At 43.3% G+C, this 26,780-nt stretch overlaps 1 protein-coding gene across 2 annotated transcripts in view; it reads right to left on the reverse strand.

The window, feature by feature from the left end:
* LOC115114580 (rho-associated protein kinase 1-like) overlaps nucleotides 1-26,780 on the reverse strand; it is a 64,716-nt gene that overhangs the window by 11,892 nt on the left and 26,044 nt on the right. For both annotated transcript variants that reach the window (XM_065013503.1, XM_029642952.2), the window contains exons 2-23: nucleotides 24,791-24,872; nucleotides 22,589-22,689; nucleotides 22,267-22,404; nucleotides 21,913-22,088; nucleotides 20,837-20,921; nucleotides 18,636-18,780; nucleotides 17,648-17,786; nucleotides 17,199-17,290; nucleotides 12,373-12,532; nucleotides 10,224-10,293; nucleotides 10,025-10,113; nucleotides 9,801-9,849; nucleotides 9,524-9,659; nucleotides 7,343-7,434; nucleotides 6,203-6,449; nucleotides 5,210-5,316; nucleotides 4,800-4,950; nucleotides 3,728-3,888; nucleotides 3,216-3,400; nucleotides 2,338-2,407; nucleotides 2,148-2,251; nucleotides 1,636-1,801 (exon numbers count right to left, since the gene is read on the reverse strand). In XM_065013503.1, coding sequence (XP_064869575.1) covers nucleotides 1,636-1,801; nucleotides 2,148-2,251; nucleotides 2,338-2,407; nucleotides 3,216-3,400; nucleotides 3,728-3,888; nucleotides 4,800-4,950; nucleotides 5,210-5,316; nucleotides 6,203-6,449; nucleotides 7,343-7,434; nucleotides 9,524-9,659; nucleotides 9,801-9,849; nucleotides 10,025-10,113; nucleotides 10,224-10,293; nucleotides 12,373-12,532; nucleotides 17,199-17,290; nucleotides 17,648-17,786; nucleotides 18,636-18,780; nucleotides 20,837-20,921; nucleotides 21,913-22,088; nucleotides 22,267-22,404; nucleotides 22,589-22,689; nucleotides 24,791-24,872 — 2,745 coding nt within the window. The remainder of the gene's footprint in view (nucleotides 1-1,635; nucleotides 1,802-2,147; nucleotides 2,252-2,337; nucleotides 2,408-3,215; nucleotides 3,401-3,727; nucleotides 3,889-4,799; nucleotides 4,951-5,209; nucleotides 5,317-6,202; nucleotides 6,450-7,342; nucleotides 7,435-9,523; nucleotides 9,660-9,800; nucleotides 9,850-10,024; nucleotides 10,114-10,223; nucleotides 10,294-12,372; nucleotides 12,533-17,198; nucleotides 17,291-17,647; nucleotides 17,787-18,635; nucleotides 18,781-20,836; nucleotides 20,922-21,912; nucleotides 22,089-22,266; nucleotides 22,405-22,588; nucleotides 22,690-24,790; nucleotides 24,873-26,780) is intronic.

A 26,780-nucleotide genomic window follows, 5' to 3' on the forward strand; every position in this document is an offset into this window, starting at 1 on the left:
TTTCCTTATTTTGACTTTTTTCTACATTGCAGAATAATAGTGAAGACATCAAAACTATGAAATAACACATATGGAATCATGTAGTAACAAAAAAAGTGTTAAATCAAAATATATTTGAGATTCTTTAAATAGCCACCCGTTGCCTTGACGACAGCTTTGCACACTGTTGGCATTCTCTCGAATAGCTTCATGAGGTCACCTGGAATGCATTTCAATTAACAGGTGTGCCTTGGTAAAAGTTCATTTGTGGAACTTCTTTCCTTCTTAATGCGTTTGAGGCAATTAGTTGTGTTGTGACAAGGTATGGATGGTATACAGAAGATAGCCCTATTTGGTAAAAGTCCAAGTCCATATTATGGCAAGCAAAGCTCAAATAAGCAAAGAGAAATGACAATCCATCATTACTTTAAGACATGCGGGTCAGTCAATACAGAACATTTCAAGAACTTTGAAAGTTTCTTCAAGTGCAGTCACAAAAACCAAGCACTATGAAACTGGCTCTCATGAAGACCGCCACAGGAAAGGAAGACTCATGCATTACCTCTGCTGCAGAGGATAAGTTCATTAGAGTTTACCAGCCTCAGAAATTGCAGCCCAAATAAATGCTGCCCAGAGTTCAAGTAACATATCTCAAGATCAACTGTTCAGAGACTGCAGGACTGCTGCAAAGAAACCACTACTAAAGGACACCAATAAGAAGAGACTTGCTGGGCCAAGAAACACAAGCAATGGACATTAGACCGGTGGAAATATGTCCTTTGGTCTGATTTCTGCGTCTTTATGAGACACATTGCGGGTGAACGGATGATCTCCGCATGTGTATTCCCACCGTAAAGCATGGAGGTGGTGTGGGGTGGTGGTGCTTTGCTGGTGACACTGTCAGTGATTTATTTAGAATTCAAGGCACACTTAACCAGCATGGCTACCACAGCATTCTGCAGCGATACGCCATCCCATCTGGTTTGTGCTTAGTGTGACTATCATTTGTTTTTCAACAGGACAATGACCCAACACACCTCCAGGCTGTGTAAGGGCTATTTGACCAAGGAGAGTGATGGAGTGCTGCATCAGATGACCTGGCCTTCACAATCCCCAGACCTCAACCAAATTGAGATGGTTTGATGAGTCAGACCACAGAGTGAAGGGAAAGCAGCCAACAAGAGCTCGGCATTTATGGGAACTCCTTCAAGACTGTTGGAAATGCATTCCAGGTTAAGCTGGTTGAGAGTATGTCAAGCGTGTGCAAAGCTGTCATCAAGGCAAATAGGCAAGGGTGGCTATTTGAAAAATCTCAAATATAAAATATATTTTGATTTGTTTAATTTGTTTGGTTACTACATGATTCCATGTGTTATTTCATAGTTTTGATGTCTTCACTATTATTCTACAAAGTAGAAAATAGTAAAAATAAAAACTCTTGAATGAGTAGGTGTTCTAAAACTTTTGACCGGTAGTGTAGGTGTTCACAGCTGCCTGAGACACACACAAACAATGTAATTATTAAATAGAACAAAGTTGGAAGTATACTAAGCTGTTGTTTCCTCTGTGCCCACATTCCTGGAGAGATGTATTTTCCCTAACTTTGAAGAATTTTACAATGTAGGAGAGGTGTGTATTGAGTGAAGCGGTCCTGACCCGTGCAATGGTTGAATCCCTCTCGGAACCCTCCTGCTTGTGTCTGGCCATGGCCTTTTTGTTCTCCTGGCTCAGCTCAAAGTACTGCTCCTCCTGGAGCGCCCTGGCCAGCTGCTCAGACTCCGCCTTGGTCACTGTCAGATCCAGCTGGGCTGACAGGGAGTCCCTGGAAGAAGGACAGACAAACATGGTTTAAAAACGGATTCATAATCGATCTGTGTGTTGATTTGGGAAGTAGGCTGGTCGAGAAAAGCTGCACCCCATATTTTGACAACACTGATTGTTGCTATAATGACAAAGGCCTGGTATTACATTACACCTATATTTTAGTTACTTCGCAGATGCTCTTATCCTGAGCAACTTACAGGATCAATTGGGGTTAAGTGCCTTGTTCAAGGGTAGAGACATATTTTTCACCTGGTCGGCTCAGGAATTCCAACCAGCGACATTTTGGTTACTTGCCCAGTGTTCATAAGCGCTAGGCTACCCGGCCGCACTTTTCCATTTGTTACCTTTCGCTGTGCAGCTCATGCACCTTCTTGTGAGCTTCCTGGACCTGCCGGTTCCTCTCCTCGATCTCTTCCTTCAGTTCCTTCACCTGAGTTTTATAAAGAGTCTGGAGGTAGAGACAGGAGATATGGCATCAGTCAGTGAGCCACTGAGCAGGGTTATAGGGCAGTGAGGTAGATGGCCCCTACTCACTGAGAAATACTGTTCAGCCTCAAGCTGGTCCTGAAGTTCCCTCATCTGTCCCTCGTTGCCCCTGTATTGCCTGGAAGACGGACACACAAACCATATGGTTAACATATTGGATACAGTAGCGAAAGAAACATTTCAAAACCAAAACAAACAGTGCTGAAGGGGAAACGCAAACTCTGGTAAAATCCTTAAAAAGCCTTTAACCGTTTCAGACACAAAACTTTAGGGTATAGATTATTAACTTAATTACACTGTACAGTATGTCCCAGGGTTGTATGTAGCCCGGGCATACCACCACCCCTCCCTGCAGCGCTCCGTAGTCAGAAAGCTACAGGAAGCAGACGGATTAACAGTCCAGTCATTCTAATGGGAGGAGCTCGACTCTGGCTAATCCTTAACCCTGTGGTGTAAACATTGGCACAGGGGAGCTTTGCTACAGTCAATGTCTAAGCTGAAATAAGAGCCATTTTACTGGAATAACGACCAGTTGTAGGGCCATTTAACAGACTCCCAAAGCAATATTACCTAGCAGCAGCAAGGAATGTAAAACTACAGACTATTACAAACTTTCAGAATAGCGTTTAGCCAATGGAGTCAGAAGTGTGTCTGGAAGGTATTGCATTCATTTGGAAGGGAGGTACACACATTGAGACGATACTCAATGTAGCCTGTCAAGGATCAAGCTAGAAGTTACCCACAGATCTAGAAAAACCCCTATCCCAAAATTAACCATTAGGGTGGTGGGGGGATGAAAATATATCTGACCCTTGTATCAGTGACTAGGGGTAAACTGAACTATATACCCCCACACAGGGGATTAGGTCAAGTTAAAACTGTGGTGGGCTGTGACGACATGTGGCAACTTTGGAGGGTATTCTCACTTGGTGAGCTGTGCTAGCTGGAACTCGAGAGAGCGCTTGTTCTCTAGTGCCGTGTTGATCTCCTGCTTCAGCTGCTTCTCCGAGCCCTTCAGCCGGTCCGCCTCCTGGGAGCGGCTCTTGAGCTCGTTCTGGGCCAGCAGCCTCTTACTGGACTCCTGCTCCAGATGGATCCGCAGAGCCTGCACCTGCAGGGGAAAACCAGGGATGTTAGGACAAGAGAACCACAGTATGTCCTAACTACTCTGGGATTATACCAGATTTCTGCTCAGGAAATCCAGTTTTTTCTGGAGGGCCGAATCCTAACTTGAGATCTGCTCGTTGAAAACTTTATTTATTGTGAAAGCCTCATTAGTATCGACTCATGATTAACGTGATTTTTTTTGTAGAGGGGGATAGTTGTAGGATATCCAGAAAAGTGGCTAAACATTTTTAGGGCCAGTGCCCATGGACCTCCACCTCAGACAGGGTGAGTCAATGCTGGGGTGATGGTGTTGAGTGGTGCTGGTGCTCACCTCGTCCTCAAGCCTCTCCTTCTGCTTCATCAGCTGCTCCATCTTCTGCACAGACTGCTTGAGGTCAAACTCCAGCATGGAGCACTGCTTCTCTACCTCCACCACCCTGCTCTCCGCTCGCATCCGCGCCCCGCTCTCCTCAGACACCTTGTGCTGCACCGCTGAAGGGACAGAATGAGGGAAGGAGATATCACTCAGTTGCAACTATCCATCATTCAATGGAAGAACCTCACTGACAGATTTAATAGGACATTTGTGCTCAGTCATTTGAAATGACCCACCCACCACACAGAACAAAACATTTTAGTGCACCCCCCTCTTGGCAGTGGATCATTTGTTTTGTAGTGTTAAAGTACATTTCCTGCAATTCGACACATTATGCCATGAGGTGGTGAAACTTTGTTTTAAAGCTTATTTCCTGCAGTTCTACATATTTTGCCATGACGTATGCCATGTTCATATGAGTGAGAGTGACTAACAAAATTAAATGAGGGCCCCCTGGGCACAAGTACTGCATGCCCCAATGGTAATTTGGTGATTACTACTAGGTTTAGATCGCTGGCTAGACTACTTTACCTAGCAATATAAAATAATATTAGCTGATATGGGCTAATTGAGTGACTGACAAGTGGAAAACTACTGATGCACTACAAAATTTCTAAATTGCCCGATGTGTATTCTACTATTCTAACTCAACAATACGGGGTCGGGGCTCCCTAGCAACCGCGGGGCCCTATGCACAGCGTGTAGTCTGCGTATAGGCAAATGTCAGGAAGACAAGTAAATGTTGCTTCAAACAGTGCTAGTCAATCCCACCTTCCAAAAACTTGGAAGGTGGGATTGTGTCCAGCTGTTAATATGTAGGGAGGTAACGTCTGGACATGCCACATGGAGTGGAGTCCACTCCCTGAATTCCTCCCCATCCGTCCAGTGCCCCCTGGGTATGAGTGGTGCATGTGAGAAAGAGAGGGAAGAGATAGAGGGGGACACAGAAAGAGGGAGAGGCAGACAACGAGGGAGAGACAGACTGTAGTGGTGGGTAGGGCATGTTTTAACAAGGGCCCAGATATACCATGCATGGCAGCCGACTTGGCCTCCTCAATGGACTCGTATTTGTCAGTGAGCTGGGCCCGCGTCACCCTGTGTTCTGTGTGCTCCTGGTCCAGACGCTGCTGCAGTGTCTTTAGCTTGTAGTTCAGGTCGATCTCCAGGTTGTTCTTATCCTGTTGGTAGAAAGCGTAGAATTACATATAGAATCCCTAGAATGGAAATTGGCATCCTGGCCTCTCTATGGTAGAGGGGCTCTTAACTGGGTGTAAATGGGACTAAAATACCAGTTAGATATACATGTGGTTATCACAACAACGAACATCTATTTTGTCTTTGATACTTCCATTTGGACAACTACTCACAATAAGTGGACATGTTAGCCTGATAAAGCACGGTATGTGAGTGACGTGGAGAGACTTAGAGCGCCCAAACCTTCTCCAGGTTGTTGCTCCTCTCCTGGGCCTGCTTGCGTTCCGTCTCCACTTTGGACAGGCTGAGCTTCAAGTTCTTATTGTCCTGTTGAAGACCCGTCATTCGTGCTACAGACACACAGAGAGAGAGAGAGAGAGAAACAAAGAGTCACCTTCAAAACAGTGGTTTGTGCAACATGCTAAACCCATGTTGACAACACCATAATGCATAGCTTTCAGATTTGGAAAACTATATTTGTGGACTAATGAAACTGGACAATAAAGTATTATTTTTCTATTCCATATGGATGCCTGTAGACTTGGAATTCAGTCTGAATTAAGAGCAATATTATTTCAACACAATCCATCAGATATATTCATCCCCAAGACTCTTCAAAGCGCTCCTCTACAGATAAAACATGACTGTTGGACAGATAAGTCGGATGTGAGTTCTGTGGGCATGGGCAGTGCCTGGGCACGTCTAATGTGATGAACGAGAATGGTTAGAACTGGAGCTAAGATTCCCCAGCAGTCTCTTAAATAGTTAAGAGGGAGAGACAGATCACTTCAGATCATTTGAAGTTAGTTGAACATGCCAAGACTGAAAAACAGTTAAGAGTGAGTGAGGAATTACAGTAAAGCAAACTAAAATGGTGTGGGAAATCATGTTCATCCCTTCTCGTTCTAACACATGCCCAAGTGAATGCAGGGTTGTGGTCAGACCTTCTATTTACTCAAACACTGAGTCATGTCCAAGTCATATTTACTCATAGAACAATGAGTGCAGTCTTTGGGTGTGAGCCACTGAGTGTCCCAATTCTCCATACTTTTCCTTTTCTGGTGCACTTGTGCACCCCCCTACATATATATAAAATACCATGCTTACATGAGTGCTTAGCTGTACTTTTGTTGTTGTATGTATAGACTTCAGGAAGAGTAGCTGTCAGCTAATGGGGATCTGAATAAAGATTAAAGCGTGGAGAATTGAAATGTAGCCAGGAATGTGTTCTGGTACCTTGTAGCTCATGGATCTCCTCTGATCCCTGACTGTAGCTCCTCCTCTCAGAGTCCAGGGTGCTCTGCAGCTGCAGCAGCTCTTTCTCCAGCTGGGCCTTCCCCCCGTCGGCCGAGCGGCTCTTCTCCTGCAGCTCGCTGGTCAGCCCCTCCAGCTGGCTCATGGACTTGGCCATCTCCGTGTGGCTCTTTCTCAGCCGAGCCGCCGTGTCTGACTCCACCCTCAGCAGGTCATTGGCCTCCTCCAGCTGTCAATCAAGAAAACAACCATTGGGAGAGCACAGAATCAATATTACCTCCTGACACAGACGATCTGCTCAGTTGCTGCATAATGTTTGATTCTGAAACGGTTGTTGAGGTTTTTAACCAATATGTGGGTGGATGTCTAATGTTACTATAGAATCATATCCATCCATGCACTTCCAGGAATAGTTCATAGGCAAAGACTTCCATCTATACCAGTCTGACATGAGGCACTGATTCCTCGGTCCTTCACTTCCTCATATGGAAATAAATTAGCCTTCAATTTGCTGATAAACATCAATGCATGTAAAGTAAAAGCCATAGGGTGATGACACAGGATCAGATATTGTTCATCTTTGTCATGGCTAAGGTTCAAATTTAGGATGGAGTAATCTGTTCCTAGATCTGTGGTGATAACCTGGCCTTCCCTCTCCTTGAACTGTCTCAACCATCCAAATACATTCCTCAAAACAAAACCCCTTCCCTGCACGGTTCATACCCTTGACTCACATTCTGACCCTCAAACAAGATCTCAAAGCTAGAATAACACCCTAAGCTGTGTGGATGGCAATTGAAGAGAGCAGTGTGTGTGTGTGTGTGTGTGTGTGTGTGTGTGTGTGTGTGTATACACACACACACACACACGTTTTCCTACCTTATCAGGACCACAATGTCCTGACAAGTCGTCAGAGTATCCTGACAAGGTAGGAAAACAAGAAAACATTTTAAAACACTATTTTAGGCTTAAGGGTTAGGTTTAAGGTTTAAGTTTAGTATTAATGTTTAGGGTAAGGGATTAGATTTAGAATAAAGGATTAGGTTTAGGGTTAGTATAATAGGATTCTGAATGGGAAAATATTTTCTCTCCAAAAATAAAGCTGTAAGAGAGATAACGTACCTGCTTCTGCAGTTGTAGGATCTTGTCATTTGAGGCCTGAGAGTTTTGGCTGATTTTCCTCATGACCTCAAGCTGCTCTTTGAGAGTGGACACTGAGAAGAAACAGTACGGATGAGAGTTAAATGAAAGATCAAGTCATCTTTATTGCACATCTCCCTTTCAAAACATGACACTAAACAAACTGTATCCAGAAACATGTTTTTTGTGCATGGGAGTTGCTCATGTGTTGCATTTAAAGTGCGGTTTACGTGCATGTTGTTATGCGATCTGCTAGTTTAAGGGAGTTAATGCGTGTAAATCCACTTAGTTCACAGCGATCCTCTGGTCACAGTTAATGGGAGGGTCTCAGAGGGTGAGTGTCTGGGTTAAGACTGCTAGTTTGCACTGCAGGGGGAGTCAGACTGGCAGACAACTAGACTAGCAGGTCAAGCTGCTCTAGTATCGGTCAGTGTGAGCACTAATAATCCAGTTGGGAAAACACCTGTTAGGGCTAGGTTCAATAACATCTGAGCCTGTTTTCATAAAGCATTTCAGAGTAGGAACACAGACATAGGATCAACTTTCCCTTCTAGATCATAGTAACACAACATGGACAGGGATGACCTGATCCTAGATCAGTAATCCTACTCCGAGTGAGATGCTTTATGAATACCCTGTACAAATCCCGTCACTGAGTGTACAAAACATTAGGAACACCCGCTCTTTTCATGACAGACTGACTAGTTGGATCCAGGTGAGCCCTTATTGAGGTCACCTGTTAAATCCACTTAAAATCAGTGTAGATGGGAGGAGACAAGTTAAAGAAGGATTTTTAAGTCTCGAGACAGACATGGATTGTGTATGGGTGCCTTTCTGAGGGTGAATGGGCAAGTGTTTATAATCAGTGTTAAACACATGTATAATCTAGAAGAAAAAGAAACGCACACCTATTTAGGCGAGGTGCTAGCTAGCGAAGTAGAAACTTGTATTTTCAAGCACACTCTAGGAGCTCAGATGCAAAAATCAATCAGATTTCGACAGAAATATGGCTGAGATGCAAAAAAAGTTCAAGGAGAGGGGCTACAAAAATGATCAGATTAATATTGCCATTGAGAAAATTCAAAACAAAACGAGACCTGACCTTTTTCAAGGTCAATCTCGCAAAGACGCATTCTTGTGTTCTAACTACCCGCTATTTAAAGCGTTCTGAACAAATTAAGGGAATTTTTCACAAACATTGGCACATTCTAAAGTCCGATGATAGTCTCGGTAATGTGTTGTCGTATTCTCGTGGGGCAGAAATCTCAGAGACCAATTGGTACACTGATTTACCACCCCAAGATATTCCTGAACAACATCTATTTGCGCTCCTACTGGATGGAAATTACAAATGTAACGGCTGTGCTCAATGCAATGGCACTTATAAATGTAGATCCTTCAAACACCCACAAACAGGGAAATCGATCCCAATCAAAGGTGTTATTACGTGCTCCACTAAGGCAGTTATTTATCTTATAACTTGTCCTTGTGGGTAAAACAAAGCGCAAATTAAAAGTAGTATCTCAGAGCATCGTAGCACCATTAGGTGTAAAAACCTTACTTACCCAGTTGCGGCCCACTTCTTGGAGGCAGGCCACTCGATTTCGTCTTTGCGTTATATTCACATCGAACATGTCACCCTCCCTAGGAGAGGGGGTGACCTTGATAATTTGTTCAAACGAGAGGCTGCCTGGATCTTTAACTTAAAGACCCTTGTTCCCTTCGGTCTCAATGTAGACTTTGATCTGAAGTCATTCTTGTGATTATTGTGACTTTGCCATTGTAATTGTTTGTAAGCTTGTGTAGTCTAAAAGGAATTTGTGATTGATTGTATGCTATCCATTTGTTGTTTGTATGCTGTTCTTTGTATGCCATTTTAATATTTGATAATTAACCAATGATATTAGGCCACTCTTGGCCATGATTACAGACACCTGTGTCTTTTGACACTAAATAAACAAGTCATCCCACAGTGTTTGTGATTATACCCTGATGAAGACAGCTTGGCTGTCGAAACATTGGTAATTACATTTTTGCATCTGAGCTCCTAGTGTGCGGCTCTCTTTTATTTTCAAATAAACACGTGTATAGACCGGTTTGGACTAAAACAGTGGGAGATTGGAGAATGAATTAAAGGATAAAAATAAAAATAACTATCCTTACCCTCGTTCTCCATGTTGCGTCTCTTTTCGGCCTCCTGGTCGACCTTTCTTTGGTACTCTGTGGCTCGGTGCTGGATCATCATCTTGTCTTTCTCCAGGAGGGACATACTGGCCTCCACACCCTTCCTCACGTTGGCCTGGGAGGAGAGTTAGAACTCAATGTATAGAGCAATTAGGCCCTATATCATGTCTTGTTTGCTGCACTTTTGTAGACTACTGTAGATCGTGATTATGCACTTGCCCTGGTATACGTTTCAGAATACTAGATATTCACTCACCTCCTCGTCCAGCTCTTTCATGATCTTGTCGAGTTTTGTATTTGTCGTCCTAAAGGACAACAATGATTAGCACTTTTTGCTTTGCTTGATCTTTCAAAAATGGGAAAACGGATGCATTGTTCATTAAAATACACTTGTTTGTATTCAAAACCAGAATGAATATTTTTGCTTGAAATCTGACTTGTTAGTTAAATTAAGTTGTTTGACAGGTGATCGATTACTACCTGCACTTTTGCTCCATCTCATCCTTTAGCTGCATCTCACTATGTAGCTGCTCCTCCAGCTGGTAGATCCTCTTCTGCAGGTTCTCCAGCTGAACACAGACAACGTGTAAGACAACACTACAGACAGACTGTAGAATACATTACGCTTAGCGACTCCAGATACAGAGTGTTGTTTTCATCTCTAGAAGTAGTTACTCACGTGGCTCTTGTCCTCCTTGGTGGAGCTGCTGCGTTTGTCAACACTCTTGGTGCTGGTGCTCCGGGAGAACCTGGGGGATAGACCACAACAACATGATCAACATTTTGTGTTACAAAGGGGGGAAAAGGATTTTGACATTTTCTTGTCAACGATCTACACAAAATACTTTAATGTCACAGTGGAAGAAATGTTTAACATTTGTAAAGAAAATATGGAAAAATAAAATGAATATATCTTGATTCAATGTATGTTAGAATCAACTTTCCCAGAGATAACTGCTGTGAGTCTTTCTGGGTAAGTCTAGGAGCTTCGCAAACCTGGATTGTACAATATATGCACATTCTTAGAAAATATTCTACAAGCTCTCAAGTTGGCAGTTGATAATTGCTAGATAACCATTTTCAAGTCTTGCTATAGTTTCAAGACGATTTAAGTCAAAACTGTAACTAGGCCACTCAGGAACAATAAATGTCGTCTTGGTAGACTTGGCCTTGTGTTTTAGGTTATTGTCCTGCTGAAAGGTGAATGTTTCCCAGTGTGTTGGAAAGCAGAATGAACCAGGTTTTCCAGCAGGATTTTGCCTGTGCTTAGCTCGATTCAGTTGATTATTTATCCTAATAAACTCCCTAGTCCTTGCCGATGACAAGCATACCCATAACATTATGCGCCACCATGCTTGAAAATATGAAGAGTAGTACTCAGTGATGTGTTGGATTTGCCCCAAACATAACTTTGTCCTAAATACAAACTTTTACAAAACCTTTTTTTCTTTGCCACATTTTTTGCAGTTTTACTTTTAGTGCCTTATCGTAAACAGGAGGCATGTTTTGGAATATTTTTATTCTGTACAGGCTTCCTTCTTCTCACTGTCATTTAGTATTGTGGAGTAACTACAACACTGTTGATCCATCCTCAGTTCTCTCCTATCACAGCCATTAAACTCATGGTGAAATCTCAGAACGGTTTCCTTCCTCTCCGGCAACTGAGTTAGGAGGACCCCTATCTTTGTAGTGACTGGGTGTATTGATACACCATCCAAAGTCTGATATAAACTTTATCATGCTCAACGGGAGATTCAATGTCTGCTTTAGGTGCCCTTCTTTGCAAGGCATTGGAAAACCTCCCTGGTCTTTGTGGTTGAATCTGTGTTTGTAATTCACTGCTCGACTGAGGGACCTTATAGATAATTGTATGTGTGGAATATAGAGTTGAGGTAGTCATTCAAAACTCATGTTACACACTATTATTACACACAGAGTAAGTCATGAACTTATTTAGGCTTGCCATAACAAAAGGGGTTGAAAACTTGACTCAAGACATTTCAGCTTTTCATTTTTAATACATTTGTAAAAATGTCTAAAAACATAATTCCTCTGCCATCATGGGTTATTGTTGGTAGGCCAGTGACACAAAATGTCAATTTAATCCCTTTTAAATTCAGGCTGTAAGAACAAAATGTGGGAAAGGTCAAGGGGTGTGAATACTTTCTGAAGGCACTGTAGTGACAACACTAGGACTACACTTCCCTGACCCACTGATGACCTGACCAAACCGTGAACACATCCCACTGGCTCAAACAGGTTGTGGTTGTTATCTAGGTCAGATTACTCTCCAGTGTGAGACATTCATATGTTCATGTCTAACAAGCTCTGGGTGTAATTAGCTATATTGCTAAAAAAGTTGCATTAGATTTATGAGGCTGTATAAAACAACTGACAGTTCTGATGGCTCTAGCAGGTTAAGCTAGAAAGTGTCAACTTGCAGTTCACAGAATAACAGATGATTGCGCCAGCTGGTGCACCCAGACTATTTTGACTGTGGTAAGTCAGGCCTGACTATAGTATGTTGACCATGGTTAGGGCCTTGAGTTTCTCCTGAGCTGACCAGGAAGGTGATGACTGACAGTGTTGACTGTAATTGGTATTTGACTGATGAGTGTTCTCGTGAAGCCTGACAGTGTTGACTGTAGTTGGTGACGCCAGGCTAAGCGGACAGTGCCAAAACATACTCTGGACACCGTTTCCCGACACAGATTAAGCCTAGTCCTGGACTAAAATGCAGTTCATGGAAATTCTCCAGGAAACATGATTCAAGCGCCTTACTGGTGACTGCTGTAGTAGTTGAAGCCTGGCTATGCTAACATACTTACTGGTGACTGCTATAGTAGGTGAACCCCACAAAGGGCAGCTGGTTGCCCACGAAGGCCTTCGGTATGGGGAAGGTCTCCTCGTCTCCCCGGTCCTCCTCAATTTCGTCAAAGTTACTGGTGTCGATGTCACTGCTCAGCTCAGGCACTACCGGGGCCGCCGCTGGAAATACAGATAGACAGGAGGTGGAGGAGAGAACAGAATCATGACTCACTGAAAGTGGGGAGCTATTCTCATAGTTTTGATGATTTTGGTGCAGAGGCACATTGAGTTGAGAACTTGAGATCATGTTTTGGGGGAAACGCCAGTCAAACTTTGAGGCGTGTACTGCACTTTGTGACTTGCAAAGTGCAAAATAGTACACCAGTACAAGGTGATGGGAGATAAAAGTGTAAGCAACACAGTCTCAGGGGAGTTGGGATATGCAAGAAACACACTTCCATTACACACTTGTGTGTAACAAAACAAATAAACACCCCCCAAATTATTATTACTCTACATCAGTCCCATATCAAATCAAAATTGTATTCATCACATGTGCCGAATACAACTGGTGTAGACTTTACAGTGAAAGGCTTGACTACCAACTTTCCCAACAATGCAAAGTTAAAAAATAAAACAAGTAAAATGGTAACTAACAAGAGGAAAACAATTAAATACACAATGGAGCTACAGTGGGGCAAAAACGTATTTAGTCAGCCACCAATTGTGCAAGTTCTCCCACTTAAAAAGATGAGGCCTGTAATTTTCATCATAGGTACACTTCAACTATGAAAAACAAAATGAGAAAAAAAATCCAGAAAATCACATTGTAGGATTTTTAATGAATTTATTTGCAAATTATGGTGGAAAATAAGTATTTGGTCAATAACAAAAGTTTCTCAATACTTTGTTATATACCCTTAGTTGGCAATGACAGAGGTCAAACGTTTTCTGTAAGTCTTCACAAGGTTTTCACACACTGTTGCTGGTATTTTGGCCCATTCCTCCATGCAGATCTCCTCTAGAGCAGTGATGTTTTGGGGCTGTTGCTGTGCAACACGGACTTTCAACTCCCTCCAATGATTTTCTATGGGGTTGAGATCTGGAGACTGGCTAGGCCACTCCAGGACCTTGAAATGCTTCTTACGAAGCCACTCCTTCATTTCCCGGGCGGTGTGTTCGGGATCATTGTCATGCTGAAAGACCCAGCCTCGTTTCATCTTCAATGCCCTTGCTGATGGAAGGAGGTTTTCACTCAAAATCTCACGATACATGGCCCCATTCATTCTTTCCTTTACACGGATCAGTCGTCCTGGTCCCTTTGCAGAAAAACAGCCCCAAAGCATAATGTTTCCACCCCCATGCTTCACAGTAGGTATGGCGTTCTTTGGATGCAACTTAGCATTCTTTGTCCTCCAAACACGACGAGTTGAGTTTTTACCAAAAAGTTATATTTTGGTTTCATCTGACCATATGACATTCTCCCAATCTTCTTCTGGATCATCCAAATGCTCTCTAGCAAACTTCAGACGGGCCTGGACATGTACTGGCTTAAGCAGGGGGACACGTCTGGCACTGCAGGATTTGAGTCCCTGGCGGCGTAGTGTGTTACTGATGGTAGGCTTTGTTACTTTGGTCCCCGCTCTCTGCAGGTCATTCACTAGGTCCCCCCGTGTGGTTCTGGGATTTTTGCCGTTCTTGTGATTATTTTGACCCCACGGGGTGAGATCTTGCGTGGAGCCCCAGATCGAGGGAGATTATCAGTAGTCTTGTATGTCTTCCATTTCCTAATAATGGCTCCCACAGTTGATTTCTTCAAACCAAGCTGCTTACCTATTGCAGATTCAGTCTTCCCAGCCTGGTGCAGGTCTACAATTTTGTTTCTGGTGTCCTTTGACAGCTCTTTGGTCTTGGCCATAGTGGAGTTTGGAATGTGACTGTTTGAGGTTGTGGACAGGTGTCTTTTATACTGATAACAAGTTCAAACAGGTGCCATTAATACAACGAGTGGAGGACAGAGGAGCCTCTTAAAGAAGAAGTTACAGTTCTGTGAGAGCCAGAAATCTTGCTTGTTTGTAGGTGACCAAATACGTATTTTCCACCATAATTTGCAAATAAATTCATTCAAAATCCTACAATGTGATTTTCTGGATTTTTTTCCCTCATTTTGTCTGTCATAGTAGAAGTGTACCTATGATGAAAATTACAGGCCTCTCATCTTTTTAAGTGGAAGAACTTGCACAATTGGTGGCTGACTAAATACTTTTTTGCCCCACTGTATATACAGGGAGTACCAGGTCAATGTGTCAAGCTATATACAGGGAGTACCAGATCAATGTGTCAAGTTATATACAGGGAGTACCAGTGAATGAAGTGTGAGTCAGTGAAGTGAAGTGTAGTGTGAGTGAGTCAGTGAAGTGAAGTGTAGTGTGAGTGAGTCAGTGAAGTGTAGTGTGAGTGAGTGTACGTGTAGTGTGAGTGAGTCAGTGAAGTGTAGTGAGTGAGTGTACGTGTAGTGTGAGTGAGTGTACGTGTAGTGTGAGTGAGTGTACGTGTAGTGTGAGTGAGTGTACGTGTAGTGTGAGTGAGTGAGTGTACGTGTAGTGTGAGTGAGTGTACGTGTAGTGTGAGTGAGTGTACGTGTAGTGTGAGTGAGTGTACGTGTAGTGTGAGTGAGTGTACGTGTAGTGTGAGTGAGTGTACGTGTAGTGTACGTGAGTGTGAGTGAGTGTACGTGTAGTGTGAGTGAGTGTACGTGTAGTGTGAGTGAGTGTACGTGTAGTGTGAGTGAGTGTACGTGTAGTGTGAGTGAATGTACGTGTAGTGTGAGTGAGCGAGCGAGCGAACGTGTAGAGTGAGCGAGCGAGCGAACGTGTAGAGTGAGCGAGCGAGCGAACGTGTAGTGTGAGTGAGCGAGCGAACGTGTAGTGTGAGTGAGCGAGAGAACGTGTAGTGTGAGTGAGCGAGCGAACGTGTAGTGTGAGTGAGCGAGAGAACGTGTAGTGTGAGTGAGCGAGAGAACGTGTAGTGTGAGTGAGTGAACGTGTAGTGTGAGTGAGTGAACGTGTAGTGTGAGTGAATATGTGTAGTGTCAGTGAGTGAGGTGTAGTGTGAGTGAGTGGAGTGAGTGTAAGTGTAGTGTGAGTGAGTGTAAGTGTAGTGTGAGTGAGTAGTGTGAGTGAGTGTGAGTGAGTAGTGTGAGTGAGTGTAAGTGTAGTGTGGGTGAGTGTAAGTGTAGTGTGGGTGAGTGTAAGTGTAGTGTGGGTGAGTGTAAGTGTAGTGTGTGTATAATGTCTAGTGAGTATGTGTAGGGTCAGTGCAAGATGGTCAGTGCAGATAGTTTGGGTACCATTAATTTACTATTTAGCAGTCTGGGGGTTAAAGCGGTCTTGGAGCCGATGCTTTGTTACAGTGATTGGGTTGGGTTGGGTGGCTGGAGTCTTAGGCAATTTTTCAGGCCTTCCTCTGACAATGCCTGATATAGAGGTCCTGGATGGCAGGGAGCTCGGCCTAGGTGAGGTACTAGGCTGTCCGCACCCCCCTTTGTAGCACTTTGAGGTCAAGGGCGGTACAATTGCCATACCAAGCGGTGATCCAGCCAATCAAGATGCTCTCGATGGTGCAGTTGTGTAACTTTTTGAGGATCTGACGGCCCATGCCAAATCTTCTCAGCCTCCTGAAGGGGAAAGGCGCTGCCTTGCCGTCTTCAAGACTGTTCAGGTGTGTGTGGACCATGTGGACCAACAGCCTCTCCCTCAATGTGAGCAAGACAAAGGCGTTTTAACAGCTTCTACCCCAAGCCATAAGACTGTTGAACAATTAATCAAGTGGCTACCGGACTATTTATATTGACCCCTCCATTTGTTTTGTACGCTGCTGCTACTCTCTGTTTCTTATCTATGCATAGTCACTTCACCCCTACCTACATGCACAAATGACCTCTAACCTGTACCCCCCCACATAGACACTGTACCGGTACCCCCTGTTTATAGCCCCCTCCTTCTCCTCTAGACCTGGCACCACACTAACTCATCTCTGCTTATGGCAATGTTCTGCTGTCAAATATGTCAGTCTTTCTCTCCCCTCTTAAACTGTCTCTTGTCAATCTAGACAACTTAGAGATAAAAATGTATCAACTATAAACACAAAGCATTCAGTCCGACATTTGATACAGTGAGTTGACACTGTAGATATTCAGGTGCTTTTTATGCCTCAGAAACGGCATCCTATTCCCTATGAAGTGTAGGGAATAGGGTTCCCATTAGTCTCCCAGCTAATCATCTAGGGGAGTATCTAAAGGAGCAGCAAGGACAGCCAGTGCTGGTGGCATGGCATGCCAGAGCAGGGCTAGGGGCGGTGTGGCCAGGCCAAAGTGATGACTGCAGCCCTTCAGAGTATTTAATATAAACCCAGTAAAGAGCTGCAATAGCCAGTGGATTTACATTTAGCCCCCCGCCTCTACTCGCTCCGCTGCAGCCGGAGACCACATCAACACTCACGCCAAGGTGCTGTTCAGTAGGGTACACCGCAGCAAAAAGCTTTGCAACTACTGGACATGACCCAGTACACTACTTTCCTCCTGTTCTCACCCTCAAAAATAAACCATCCAGGTTCAAATTGGTTTCAAACTGATAACACCACTAAAAGCGGAATCGTTGCTATCACTCAGTGTGTGGCCATGGGTTACTGAATGGATCTTATTCTGGAATTTCCGAGACTGTCCGCAGTAGGTCAATGGGAAAACATGTATTAACACTAAAAGCAGTTTGCCAACAGAGCAGTGCGGGGGGGTTACAAACACATAGGAATCATGAAAGCGCTGCTGGTTGACCTGAACACAACTCACTCTCTCGGATGTTCTCCCATGTCCACTGGTCGTTCTTGAAGAAAGGATGCCTCTTGATCTCATCCACCCCGTTACGGCCCAGTCGCACCTCCCTAGGAACAGGGAATCAGAACAAGGTACCGTTTAGTCATTCTGCAATCCACTGATAATGTCCATTGTTATACAGAGTCTATGGCTTTGAAACGAACTCTGAACACAGGAAGTGAAAGCTTTAGACGTGATTGATAGCTTTTCAGAAGAACACAGCTTGATGTCTGACTGATTACTAAGTCTAATCAAGTCAATGAGTTCATGACACTAGTCCCTTTCCATCTTCTTGTCAACTAGGGAAATCATTGGTAAAACATGAATGATTTCTCTAAACAAAACAGTATAAAAATCAGGGCTTTCTGCACCACCAGTTTTTATTTCAAAACAGCGCATAAAAATAAAGTCATCATCATCCTCACCTGTCAGTCAGGAAGGCACAAATGAGGTTCTTGGCATCCTTGGAGATGTCGCTGTCTTCAGGGAAGGTCAGTGCGTTCTTGTGGTTCATGATCTTACTGTACGTCCCCACCAACGAGTCAGCGTAGAACGGTGTGTCACCTACAGACACACAAAACCACAGGCAGTGAGGTTAGCTAGTAAACCCAGCCAAGACTACATATTTTCAATGGTTCTCAATTGGGGTTTGCTTAGCCTAAATGTAAACCCTTAACCATTACCCTAGTCTTGAACAAAGTTTGATACCTATACCTAGCCTCTTCCTTTAGGTTGAGGCAATGTAGGGCTGGGCGATATATTAAGGTATACTGGTATGGATTTTTACAATACCGTCTATAAAAAGGTATTCGATAGTGTTAAATAAATGAAAAGTTCTACAAATGGGACAACTGTCAGTTTTGTCCTAGTTCGGTTGAGTATAAAACAATCAGAATGGAGGAAGCCCATTAGAATCATTTGTTGCCATCCTAACTGCTAAAAATATTTTCAAAACTTTTTTTTGTCTTTATTTTATTTTTATTTAACCACGCAAGTCAACTAAAAACAAATTATTATTTACAATGACGGCCTACCAAGAGGCAAAAGGCCTCCTGTGGGGACGGGATCACAAAAAAAAAAGTAAACACGATTCGCTACAAGTGGCCAATGTGTGAAACAAGATACTGTATATGCAGTAAAGGAGCAACAAGATAGTATCCTTTCCAACTTCATCTTTGCATAGTATGGATTCATGGCATGATGATTACACAATATGACAAAACAAGGGGAAGAAGTTATGTACTACCAGAGTCAAATAAGAGAGGGAATATAGAAGACTATCCTCAATGGTATTTTTGCTGCCTGTAAATGAATGGGAATACTCTGCTTCAGAACTACAATAGGGGTTCAAATTGTACGACCAGTTTATTTCTGATCGTAACAGCGTGAGAAAAGGTCTCTTATTGCACTCACCGACAAGCATCTCATATAGGAAAACTCCCACGGACCACCAGTCACACTCCCGGCCATAATATCCATCTCCTCCCTGGGATTTTAGTACCTCTGGCGAAATGTAGTCTGGCGTTCCCACTGCTGTGTCGCATCGGACCATACCGTCCTGAAAGAGCATTAATCTTAAACTACTATATTTATAAACACTGCTGTGTCGCATTGTTCAAAGCGTATACACTCTAAAATACATAAGCATTCATAGTTCAAGAAAACAAACAAATTGTAGGCCTAAGTGCTGATACAGTGCCTTCAGAAAGTATTCATACCCCTTGACTTATTCCACATTGTTGTAATTACTGCCAGAATTCAAAATTTATTAAATTGATTTCTCTCACCCATCTAAACACAATACCCCATAATAAGAAAGTGAAAAAAATTTTTTTCTTTTTTACAGAAATCTCATTTATTCACAACTCTTTGTCAATACTATGTAGGAAGTACATTTGGGGCCGATTAAAGCTTCAAGTCATCTTGGGTATCTCTCTACATCAGCTTTGCACATCTGGATGGAGATATTCTTCCTTGCAGATTTTCTCAAGCTCAGTTAAGTTCAATAGGGTGCGGCAGGAACAGCAATCTTCAAGTCTTTCCATAGATTTTCAAATTAAATTTAAGTCTGGGCTTTAGCCAGACTCAAGACTCATATTCCTGTTCTTAAGCCAGTACAGAGTTGCACTGGCTGTATGCTCGGTGTCATTGTCCTGTTGGAAAAAAAATCTACAACCCAGTCTAAGGTCAATTGCACCCTAAAGCAGGTTCTCAAGGATTTGCCTGTATTTGGCACCATTCATTGTTCCCTCTATCCTAACCAGTGGCTGCCACCACCATGCTCCACGGTAGGGATGGTGTTAGACTGGTGATGAGGTATGCCTGGTTTTCACCAGACAAAGCGGTTTCCATTCAAGCCAAAGAGTACATTTTTTTGCATCATCAGACCACAGAATATTTTGCCTTATGATCTCAGTGTCTTTTACGTGCCTTTTTCTCAGGAGCAGCTTCCGCCTGGCCACTCTCCCATAAAGCCCAGATTGGTGAAGTGCTGCAGAGACTTTTGTCCTTCTGGCAGGTTCTCCCATCTCAGCCAAGGAACTCTTTAGTTCTGTCAGAGTGGTCAATGGGTTCTTGGTCACCACCCTGACCAAGGTCATTCTTGCCTGGTTGCTCAGTTTGGTTGGATGGCCAGCTCTAGCCAGTCTCCATATTTTTTTCAATTTCCCCAATGATGGAGACCATTGTGCTCTTAGAAACTTTCAACACTCTAGAAATAGTTTTATAACCTTCCCCAGATATAAGAATTGTGATGAGGCAATCTGAGATCTACGGACAGTTCATTGGACGTCATGGTATGTTCGCTGCTCTGGCCCCCCAATGGTGGAACAAACTCCCTCACGACGCCAGGACAGCGGAGTCAATCACCACCTTCCGGAGACACCTGAAACCCCACCTCTTTCAGGAATACCTAGGATAGGATAAAGTAATCCTTCTCACCCCCCTTAAAAGATTTAGATGCACTATTGTAAAGTGGCTGTTCCACTGGATGTCTTAAGGTGAACGCACCAATTTGTAAGTCGCTCTGGATAAGAGCGTCTGCTAAATGACTTAAATGTAAATGTAATGGTATTGTTTTTGCTTTGACATGCACTGTCAACTGGGACCTTAGACAGGTGTGTTTCTATCTAAATCATGTCCAACCAATTGAATAGGCAACAGGTGGACAATTTGTAGTGATCAACAATGATCAAAGGAAATGTGATACAGTTGATCTCAATTTGGAGTGTCATACAAAGGTCTGTGAATACTTATGTAAATTAGATAGACGCATTTCATTTTCATGAACATGTTTTCACTGTCATTATGGGTCATTGTGTGTAGATGGGTGAAGAAAAAAATCATTTTTAATTCAGGATGTTACAACAAAAATGTGGAATAAGTCCAGGGGTATGAATACATTCTGAAGGCACTGTGTGTAAGATGAAGAATGCTAAGTAAATGTGTTAAAAGTTGGAAATATTGATAAACCATCACCAAGATGAATTAAATAGAGCATTTGGAAGCAGCAAACAGTTTAAACTCTTAAACAACAGTCTACTCTACAAGGTGATGGTGTCAACTAACTTCTCATTATCAGTCACGGTGCGTTGGAAGGCTAGTGCGATAGCTACCTTGTTCATTTTCATACAGGTCCCAAAGTCTGCCAACTTCAAGTGGCCTGCTTTGTCTAGCAACATGTTATCAGGCTTCACGTCCCTGAAAGACAGAAAAAGACACTTAAGGGAGAATCAACAAGAGGCTATGCGTTCTCTGGGTTATAATGAATGACGTGAGAGAGGTCTTCCACGACACGCTAGCGGAGTGGAACTGACCTTCAATGGAGTTGCAATTAGTTTCCAGAGAACGCATAAAGCCCTAAGTTGATTGTCCCTTTAATACCATGGCGATAATTTAACACATTTGCCACTACAAATGTGTCCAACATCCACTGAAGTAGCTAGCAAGTTGACAAGAGTGACCGTAGTTGCCTTGGTAACCAAACAAACAGATGTGCTAGTTTAACAAACCAAGGCATAAGTCCTAGCTTGCCATTATAAAATAGAATTCAACAACGGCAATAATGTTTTCAATTCGATTTAGCTTTCAACAGCAGCTCAAACACAGAACATGTAAGAATTAACTATAGCCATTGAATTCTACCGTGCAAATATAATGTGCGTTATAATGAAATAACGCATGCCCTAGAATGCCCTTCAAGCCAATCAGATGGAGCGCATTCAACGATGCCATTGTATAAAGTCATTTGTAAAATGGGTGGTTCGAGCCCTGAATGCTGATTGGCTGACAGCCATGGTATATCAGACCGTATACCACGGGTATGTTACAAAGCATTTATTTTTACTGCTCTAATTACATTGGTAACCAGCTTACAATAGCAATAAGGCACCTCTGGGCTTTGTGGTACATGGCCAATATACCACGGCTAAGGGCTGTTGGCACTCCGCAACCCTTCAGGCCTTATTGCTTAAATAACAAACCAGCAGTTCTTGAACCTAAAACCTGATTATACAAGCAAAGCATTCTCAAACCAACTACAGTACATTAAACAGGTGATTTAAGTTCCTGTCAAGGAGGCTTTAGACGGGTGGAGAAAACTGCCACTACAGAAAAGAGGAAGTAGAGACACTAGAGCCACCTTTACAATAGAAGAGAAGGAGTCCAGTACCAATAACGGCAACAGTAGTACCTGTGTATGAATCCCATGGCGTGGATCCCGTCCAGAGCCAGCACCACCTCGGCGGTGTAAAAGCGGGCCCACTTCTCGGGGACGTCATAGTTGCTCATCAAGTTGACCAGGTCTCCGCCGGGCATGTACTCCATCACCATGTAGAGGTAACGGTCGTCCTGGAACGCATAAAACAGCTGTGGGGGGGTTAGTGACCAAACATCATTAGGAGGAATGAAGAGGAAAGCAAAAGAAGAATAAATTGCATTACAATTGCCTGAATCTCAATCACTGTGCTTCCTTACAGATTATTCCTAGTAGGCAAAGTTGAGAACGAAACTAAGGTGTCGCTATAAACAACTATGCGTTCCATACCTGCACCACCAGGGCGCTGTTGGCAAAGGCCATGATGTCCCTCTCCTCCCAGAAGAAAGCAGAGTCCGACCTCTTTATCATTTCAAACTTGCTAAGCAGCTTCATGGCATACACCTTCATCGTGGCTTTGTGTCTTACCTGGGAGAGAGGAGAGAGTCTAGTTAGGGCGAATGGCTTGCGTCAAGCCAAACCTATAGCCATATAATGATAATGTTATACTTCTATATCTGTCTGCACTAGATGTATGAAGGGAAAGCAGACAGACAAAAGTTGATGTGATTCACGCAGGACAAATTAGCATAACCATAATGGCAATCCTCACCAACTGCACTTCTCCAAACGCCCCCCTCCCGATAACCTTGACCACCTCATAGTCCTCTGCTTTCATCCGCAGGTCCCGGATCTTACTGATGGTGTCCTTATCTAAAGAAGAGAAGTGGAGAGATGACATTAAAAGCAAACTTGTTAGAAAAGGGTGGATTAGTAAATTACTGAAGGGTCTTTGTCCACCGCATTAGGCAGAGAACACAAAAATAACACAAAAATAAAACAGCAGATGAAAATCTGTAATAATAACATCACTAGATATCTGAAGTACAGGTACCATTGAACTTGGATGTTACATAGACACCAGTTAACCTTGACCAGTGATCCATGCCTCAGGACTACCTGGCCTGATGACTCCTTGTTGTCCCCAGTCCATCTGACAGTGCTGCTGCTCCAGTTTCAACTGTTTTGCCTGCAGCTATGAAACCCTGGCCTGTTTACTGGACGTGCTACCTGTCCCAGACCTGCTGTTTTCAACTCTCTAGAGACAGCAGGAGCGGTAGAGATACTCTGAATGATCGGCTATGAAAAGCCAACTGACATTTACTCCTGAAGTCCTGATTTGTTGCACAACCACTGTGATTATTATTATTTGACCCTGCTGGTCATCTATGAACATTTGAACATCTTGGCCATGTTCTGTTATAATCTCCACCCTGCACAGCCAGAAGAGGACTGGCCACCCCTCGTAGCCTGGTTCCTCTCTAGGTTTCTTCCTAGGTTCTGAGTCTTTCTAGGGAGTTTTTCCTAGCCACCGTGCTTCTACATCTGCATTGCTTGCTGTTTGGGGTTTTAGGCTGGGTTTCTGTACAGCACTTTGTGACATCAGCTGATGTAAGAAGGGCTTTATAAATACATTTGATTGATAGATTGATCCTTGACATGCTGTCTACATTTGGGTTGCATACAGTTGAGAGATATTCATACCATCCCAGGTTGTGTTTTTTTCTGGCAGACAAAGCAGTGAAAGAAACCTCTGTCTTTGAGCTGATGGGATTTCTCCACTGACTGCTTTACAGAGTTGTTACATCAGATAGGCTCTCAGTACTGTAACAACTCTGGCTTCCCTGCCCTAGGGAAGATCATATTCAGCCAAATTTGGTCATAGCTGAACAGGAGGGGTAGTTTTTGTATTTGCATGGTTCACAACTGGCACAAGAATGCATGGGAAAAAAGGGGAGCTGAGTACAGTGCATCAGAGTTCAATTGATCTAAAGAAATAAAGCCAAGGACTAGAACTATTCAAATGAGACCATTTTGAATGCAGAGTTGTTTCCCGCAGTTACGGTTTCAGGGTTTCATAACTAAAAGTACATGATCGAGAAGTGATTAAAAAAAATTGAGATAAAAAATATTTTTTTTACAAGCATTTTAAAGATGATTTTATTCCCACATTCTTGGACTAAAATATGGAGGGAGAAAATCAAATAACTTGTTTGTACGGTCCGCGGAGATGTTGGCTAATGTGATTGAGTGTAGCCTAGGCATATTGGCTACTGGTCTCATACAGAATATGATTAGTCTACATGTCATGGGTTAGTAGTCTAAGGAGGAGAGCACTAGCAGTACAAAGAGCACAGACCCCCTGAAGGGATGACATTGGCAATCAGCCCTTTCACAAAACAGCTAGCCCATTGCCATAATGTCCTTCAAGGCCTCTCCAACACTCAAAGTACCCAGCAAGACTAACTGAACAAATAGCCTGTGATAGATGTAGCCCCAAGGCTTTACAGTAGCTCGTATTGACCGTTTATTTCCAATATGGGGAACAGTTTGTGAAGAATTGTCCTCATCTATAGTAGATGCTTTACTACCATTGTAGTCACATACAATATATAACCATATTCATAAACTAATGACATGCCAAAGTTGCAGACAGTCCTTGTGCTAAAATGCCACAACCTCTAAGTTCCAGTCATACAGACATGGTGGTCCCCCAGTCTGGGGGGGACACCATGAGGGTCACCAGCCACTCATTAAAGACCTTTTGTTGAGGACACCGAGTAGACTGAGCTGCAGACAATAGTGCCATGGAATGTATAGAGGCGAGGCGGTGACCCCAAAACAGCCTCCACTCTCTCCAGTCTGCCTGCGGGTGGGTGTGCGTGTGTTCTACAAATATGATGTAAGTGACAGAGATTCTGCACAAAGGGAGGACATATGAGGGAGAGGAACCTTGTATAGGCTAGCTACTTACATCTATTCAAGAAGTTGTCGATGCTTTTGTTTTTTCTCAGGGCTGGAAAGTCAAGGTCGTACACCAACGCGTCCAAGCCATCCTAGAGAGAACGAAGAGAAGCATTAATAGAAAGCATAGATTTCAAAAACTAAGACCACAACTGGGGCAAATACTCTAACCAGCTCACTACTAGCACTTTGTAGCTAGCCTACAGTAGAACTAATATATGGTGCAAAGCATGTTACCTGGAGGTTATAGGCTATAACCCAGCTAAAGGCCAAACCGTCACAATAAGCAACCTTGCAAGCAGTAGCCTCAAACTGGCTTAGGCAACAGTGGCCAAGGTTCAGCTAATCACAAACAAAATATCCTAATTCTGTGCTACTTGTAGCTTAAACGGTTATAATGTAATTAAACCGATTAATAGCAGATCTGATGACAGGTTTAAAAGGGTTGCGTTTTATAACTTTATCTGTGTTTAGGGAGATTTGGACTCTATAAAAACACCAAGTCACATTCAATTATAGGGCTAGTGTTACACTACACACAATCACAGCAATGGTGTGACGTCAAACATCTGACTATCTGGTCTTCAACAAAACGATGGACAGAGCCTATTCAGTCATTTGGAACAGCTCATTACCATACTGCAAGATCTCAAAAAAGACCTCAGGATGATGTACATTAGAAACAAATTATCTATGGCCAGCTTAGCCACAGGCATTGGGCGTCACACAGGAATTGAGACTTTATTCAACACCCAGCAGCAACTCCTCAAAACAGCAACTGAAGTACCATAAAGCCCTTCATCTGTGGGTCGTGATGATTTCCTGAACTTCTTGGGTCAGGGAGCTCTTCAATGCAAACGTGTCTGGTTGACAGAATTCCTAACTGACACTCAACTTGGCAGGGCATAGACATTTAGCACCTTAACTCAAATGGACCTAGTATGTGGGAAAGTATGTAAACGTTGCAGTGACAGAGTTCTCTCTACAGCTCATCATGACATAAGGTCATCCATATGATTATATTACTCCAACATGATGATTAACCCCCAATCACCGCCCAGCTGTGAACATAAGGGTCCTCCTTAGAGCCTGGGTCCGGCACTGTTTGGGAAGAAGTGGCCGGCAGACCAGCGGGATTTAACCTAATCTTCCTTAATCCAGGATGTCTCACACACAGAGGGCAGTGGCACATCACAAAGATCACCGTTGTAGCCAGGGCCTATAACAGGACAAGTATGGTTCAGTTGTATCCAGGGCCTATAACAGGACAAGTATGGTTCAGTTGTATCCAGGGCCTATAACAGGACAAGTATGGTTCAGTTGTATCCAGGGCCTATAACAGGACATGTATGGTTCAGTTGTAGCCAGGGCCTATAACAGGACAAGTATGGTTCAGTTGTAGCCAGGGCCTATAACAGGACATGTATGGTTCAGTTGTAGCCAGGGCCTATAACAGGACATGTATGGTTCAGTTGTAGCCAGGGCCTATAACAGTACATGTATGGTTCAGTTGTAGCCAGGGCCTATAACAGGACATGTATGGTTCAGTTGGAGCCAGGGCCTGGCCTATAACAGTACATGTATGGTTCAGTTGTAGCCAGAGCCTATAACAGGACATGTATGGTTCAGTTCTAGCCAGGGTCAGGCCTTGGCTTCCCCACGAGTGAGAAGGAACCTTACCCTTCATTATTCTGATCGAGTTGGGCCTAGATGTAATGTCTTATGTTCTATGACTCCTGAGCACAAGACTTTCACCTTTGTCTACCTAGCTGACTTAAACAAGCAATCTGTGCAAAAACAAAAAACAGATGACACTTCAAGACAAAGGCCCGACCCTCCTCCTGCATCCTAATGGGTAAAAACAATACAAAAAAGACATGGTGAATCAGCTGCAGCTCAGACAAGCAGATGAACCCTCTTAAGTAACTCCTCTGATGGCTGCTGATGGTGTAACAGTGTTTGTGGTGGTCATGGCCTCTTTAGAGTAGCAGGCATGAAGA

The sequence above is a fragment of the Oncorhynchus nerka genome, linkage group LG9b (assembly GCF_034236695.1).
Source record: "Oncorhynchus nerka isolate Pitt River linkage group LG9b, Oner_Uvic_2.0, whole genome shotgun sequence".
NCBI lineage: Eukaryota > Metazoa > Chordata > Actinopteri > Salmoniformes > Salmonidae > Oncorhynchus > Oncorhynchus nerka.